Here is a 5,102-nt window from a genome sequence, read left to right as displayed (position 1 = left end):
GTGGCTCCCCCAAAAGGAGGATTCCTGCATTCCAAATGTGCATTATCTGGATGCAAACCTGCTGCTTGCCACATGTCATTGTGCCCACGCTATGCAAACTGCTGTCATGGCACAGGATTCTCCAGATTTTAGGATGCTCCAGACTTCTGCCTTGAATTCTGCCTTGTTCATGTTCATGTTCATGTTCATGTTCATGTTCATGTTCATGTTCATGTTCATGTAGATGACTTTCTACCATCACTTACCAGCTGTGGCCAGTAACTGGCCATGTGAGCAAGTAACCACAAAGTGAACAGGGGTGTGAATTTAACAAGAATCAGATAGTCCATGGTAGCTGTCTGTCCATGTGCTGCTGCCCTGAGCAAAGTGAGGGAATTTACCCCAATTCCAGTGAGTAATGAGGTGCCCCACATTTCCTTACATTTATCAAGTTGCTTTTGGGCAGATGCAGTAGAGTATTTGATGTTTTTGAAACCCACACCCTGTCCTACCTCGTGGTAACCTGTTTGTTTGGATGTACCCTAGAGCAGACAATGATCATGGGAAAATAATGTCATTGTTAAAAAATATTATTGTGGACTGTAGCTTTATATTTTCATTGCCAGTGGAAAAAAATATTGTCTTTTCAGAGCAGTTACCATCATGGAATATTATGGTTTTATTATGCCTGACATTTGAACCTGGTTGAATCTGAATTTAAATAAATTTGAAATTGTGCCCATCAGAACTTTGGGCATCCTACGTACATTAGACATTTACAGTTGAACTATGAAACATTTATGCTAACAAACTATTCATTATTTCTTACTACCAAGCACATCATTACCATCTGCTCATTTAATGACTGTTTATTTTGTGACAGAATGATTTGAAATGAAGATGMAGTGTCTCCTGTGCCTGTGTTTACTCCTTGTGCTGTAATCCATTGCTGCCCTGAAGACATTTGCCGTGAGGTCAACAATATAAAACTGCAGGATGGAACAGAAAATTTATTAACATATAGCTGTGACAAGCAAGGCCCTAACTACGCAGATTTTGCATTTAGATTTTACAAGCAGGCTGCATCAAAAGAAGYTGATCAAAATGTTTTCTTTTCTCCCATGAGTATCTCCACTGCCTTTGCYATGCTGGCTGTTGGTGCAAAGTCAACCACTCTGTCTCAGGTTTTGGAAGGACTGGGCTTTGACAACCTGACTGATACTCGTATACGTGATGTACATGAAAGTTTTCACAGAGTTTTATCAGTACTGAACTGTGCTGATGTTAACATCACATTAAATATAGGGAATGCTCTTTTTACAGATACTGGGTATCAACCACAGGAGTCATTTTTACAAAATACCAAACAATTTTATGATGCAGATTTTTTTTCTAGTAATTTTCATAAACCAGGAGAAGCTACAATGCAAATCAATAAATATGTAGAGGAGAAAAYCAAGGGGAAAATTCCTGAATTAGTTGGTCATCTTGACCCAAGTACCGTACTGGTTCTTGTTAACTATATTTATTTTAAAGGTAAGATATTCACCAYAACATTTCAATAGATGGTTTTGATATGAAATAGAAATTTTAGGGAACTTGTGATGATTCATTACCAGAGTGACTATTTAGGAAAGAAAATAGTCTGTGCAGGACATCCAAAGTAAAAATTAGATCTAGCCAAGAGCAGGGTATCTGTTGAGCAATACTGATTGTTTAGTTTTGACCCAATTTGCTTGAAAGCTGTGGACAGAGAAATTCCATGCTAGTGGATGCCCCATAGACAGGGATTCACATGGTCTCACTGGTCTGAGGCCATAATGACTAAAGATGTGTCCAAGGTCTCTATGCTGACTGTACATGACAGTCAAATTTAGTGGATGGACATCCTTGCACAGGGAYCCCAGTGTTATGGCTGATCTACCAGGTGCTCTGCATGAAAACCTARGACAAAGCATCTTGAGGGCCTGTCCTCTGGATCTTTGCTCAAATGTAAGAGCTTTTTGATTGCTGATTAGTTCCACCCCAGGCTGAGTGCAATCAGCTTGCATGGGGTATGGCTTAACAGAAAAGGCAGAAGGTCCTGTGACTGAATACTTAACTGATTGCATTCAAATGGCATAAGTGCATCRCATATGGTTACAGTAGAAGAAGGACTCTCAAATGGTCACCAACCTTTGGTTGTTCTTCAGCAAGACAGGACTCACACTGACTATGCTGAGCTTACTGCACAGCTAAAATGCTTTATTGTGTGCTATGCAGGAGGCTGAAGTGATTTAGTAAACCTCTTCTCCCATCAATATACCTCCAGCGCCCTACATTAAAGCTGGTCTAATTTAGACGAGCCATTCTTTATGATCTTCATGTTTGCGTGCAGCATCAACTCTTTTCCCCCCTTAGCTGCCTGGGAAAAGTCTTTCGATCCTTCGGATACGTATGAGGATGATTTTCTTGTGACCCCAAATGCGTCCGTTAGAGTCAACATGATGCAGCGTGATGGTTCTGCTAAATGGTACCACGATCAGGATCTCTCCTGTGAGATGCTGGAGCTGCCTTACCAGGGCACTGCACGAGCACTGCTTATTCTGCCTGATGATGGAAAGATGAAGCAAGTGGAAGATGCTCTCTCCAAGGAAACTGTTTGTAAATGGGACAGCCAACTTGTGACCAGGTAACTCTAGGGATATGAATTGTTATATTTCACCTTGCTGTTTTTAAGAGAAAATGCCAATTTCAGATTGCCTCCTACTGGACATAATGTCCTGATTTTGTAAAGGGGAGTTTTAAGCAATTCCCCAAATGAGTCAGAGCAGAGCATAATTGCTAAGAAACTGACAGAAGGGGCCACGGCATTGTAACAGCTGCCTCAAGACTTGCTTGACTACCTTTTGACTTCATACCTCTTCTTTCGTGGTGTTAGCAGGACTCATTTCCTTGATTATATCTTGGATTTTATCCTCCTTTCCCCATACTTTAGGCTTTCCACTGTTGGTCTGCTTATTCTCTGCAACCCTCTAGCCAAAAAACTCTGCTAGCTGTGTATGTGGCACTATGATGAAAGAGCAGCAATGAAATAATTTGCTTCTTTTCCTCAAATCACATAGGCAATGTAGATAAAAGAAGATGGTGCATCACTCAAGATGCCAAAATTGCTCAAGGAATACAAAGGCTACCATCAAACAAATTTCCAATCAAAAGAATGCTTTCAAGTGTCACTGAATTGCTTACTAGGCTGGAACGAGGCTGCAAGGSCTCACTGCTCTTTTGTTTTCTTTGATCAACAGGAGATTAAATCTGCAGTTACCCAAGTTTTCTATTAGTGGGTCTTATGATGTTAAAACCCTGTTGGAGGAAATGGGCATTACTGAAGTGTTCTCAGGCAATGCTGATCTGTCTGGAATTAGCAGCAATCGCAATCTCCAGGTTTCACAAGTAAGTAAACAGACACAGCTGATGATGGGATGGTGGTTGGTTGTTTTGATCAGTTGTGTCTGGGGTTTTTAAAGCCTTTCTTTCCCTCTTTATATTACTGAAATTATAAGTAAAACTCACAATGACAAGTATGGGCTGGCTTAGCAATTGTGCTTTTCTACAGAAGGAATCTGCTAGCTCACTTTTGCATTACTTTAGTATTGCTATTAAAAGACTGGATATTAAATACATAGAAAATCTGGACAACATTTTAAATTATTTCTCGGCACTGGAATATAATAGTTTAAATAAAATTGTGTCAAATAAACTACAAATGAGGTTTTAGTCATCAGTCATGATATTTGTGTTAATACCTAATTTTTTAATATTCTTAAAGTTTTCAGGAAGTCTCCAGTTTACAGTAGCAGAATTTCACCATGTCTCTTTAAGCTATGATTTAATACTAAAGATGCCAAAKACTGCCCCTGTATTAGCATTTAAATAGCAGTCTTTAATTAATGCTGAAATAAGAGAAAGTGTTGCTAGTAGAAGTCCAAACCATCTAAGAAAATAAACTAGCTTGTGCGTGGGGTATTATTATCCACATCTACTCAGCACTGGTGAGAATGCATTTACAGTGTGTCCATGTTTATTTTTGRCCCTCCTTGTTCAGTCCTGGCATAGAAAATTCTCCTGTTTCAAGCTGTTGGAGATCTATCATAAAGTTTCATCCACTGGATTTATTACTSTTTTCTTCTCTTAAATATTCCATAAGAAGAATATTAATTTTACTCCTGCTTCCTGTCCCATATATTAACCACAGTGTTTTCTCCTATTCCCTGCAGGCAATTCACAAGGCCTTGCTGGAAGTTGATGAGGCTGGAACTGAAGCTGCAGGAGCCACTGCTGTAATTGTTACCAAAGTTTTCCATCCTACTGTTGTCATCAAATTCAACAGGCCCTTCCTTGTTTTCATCTCTAACAACCAAACCATGCTTTTCATGGGGAAAGTTGTTGATCCTACTAAGGAGTAATTGCTGGGTTATTTGGCATATTCATATTGGGCATGATTTATAAAGGTACCTCCTTTGCACTTGTGGGCTAGTTAGTGCTACTAACTAGTACCYGATTGAGGGATATTCAGAAGTAAATGGGAAATTTTCTAATCCAAATAATAAGCAAAAAGTTATGAAAAATTGCCATCAACTGACACTTTTAAAATGTGACATTTTCTCCAGCTGAATAAATGTATTGGCTTTACATGGTGAGGTTTTGGTAGTGGGGGCCTGTAGAGGTTGCTTCTCTAAGAAGCTGCCAGAAGCTTCCCCCATACCTGACAGAGCCACTGCCTGCCTGCTCCAAGATGGATCTGCTGCTGCTGTGGGCTGAGCCAAAYGGGAATTATAGTAACACTTCTCTGGTAACATATTTAAGAAGGGAATAAAGTCATTTCACAGAACTAATTGAGGCCAGAGGAATGTAGAGTGAGAAAAAGACAGAAACATTCCTGCAGACACCAAGATCAGTGAGGAAGGAGGGGAGGAAGTGCTTCAGGTGCCAGAGCAAAGATCCACCTGCAGCCCATGGTGCAGAGCATGGTGAGCAGGCTGTCACTGTGCAGCCCTTTGAGCTCCATGGGAAAGCTGAGATCCGCCTACAGCCCGTGGAGAGGGCACACACGGGCCTAGATGGATGCCCAAAGAAGGTTGTGA

General features: G+C 40.4%; 1 protein-coding gene across 1 annotated transcript; it reads left to right on the top strand.

Annotated features, from left to right (window-relative positions):
• Nucleotides 1–232: 232 nt before the first annotated feature.
• On the top strand, nt 233–4,679 carry LOC130583947 (serine protease inhibitor 2.1-like). The gene is given in 5 exon segments (XM_057383636.1): nt 233–907; nt 910–1,515; nt 2,380–2,650; nt 3,264–3,411; nt 4,236–4,679. Coding segments are annotated over 5 exon segments (1,248 nt in total). The 5' UTR covers nt 233–873; the 3' UTR covers nt 4,425–4,679.
• The last annotated feature ends 423 nt before the right edge of the window (nt 4,680–5,102 follow it).

This window comes from Malurus melanocephalus, unplaced genomic scaffold (genome assembly GCF_030028575.1).
Source record: "Malurus melanocephalus ecotype Western Australia unplaced genomic scaffold, MMel_1.1 scaffold_646, whole genome shotgun sequence".
Taxonomy (NCBI): domain Eukaryota; kingdom Metazoa; phylum Chordata; class Aves; order Passeriformes; family Maluridae; genus Malurus; species Malurus melanocephalus.
This window is presented reverse-complemented; position numbering and strand designations above follow the sequence as displayed.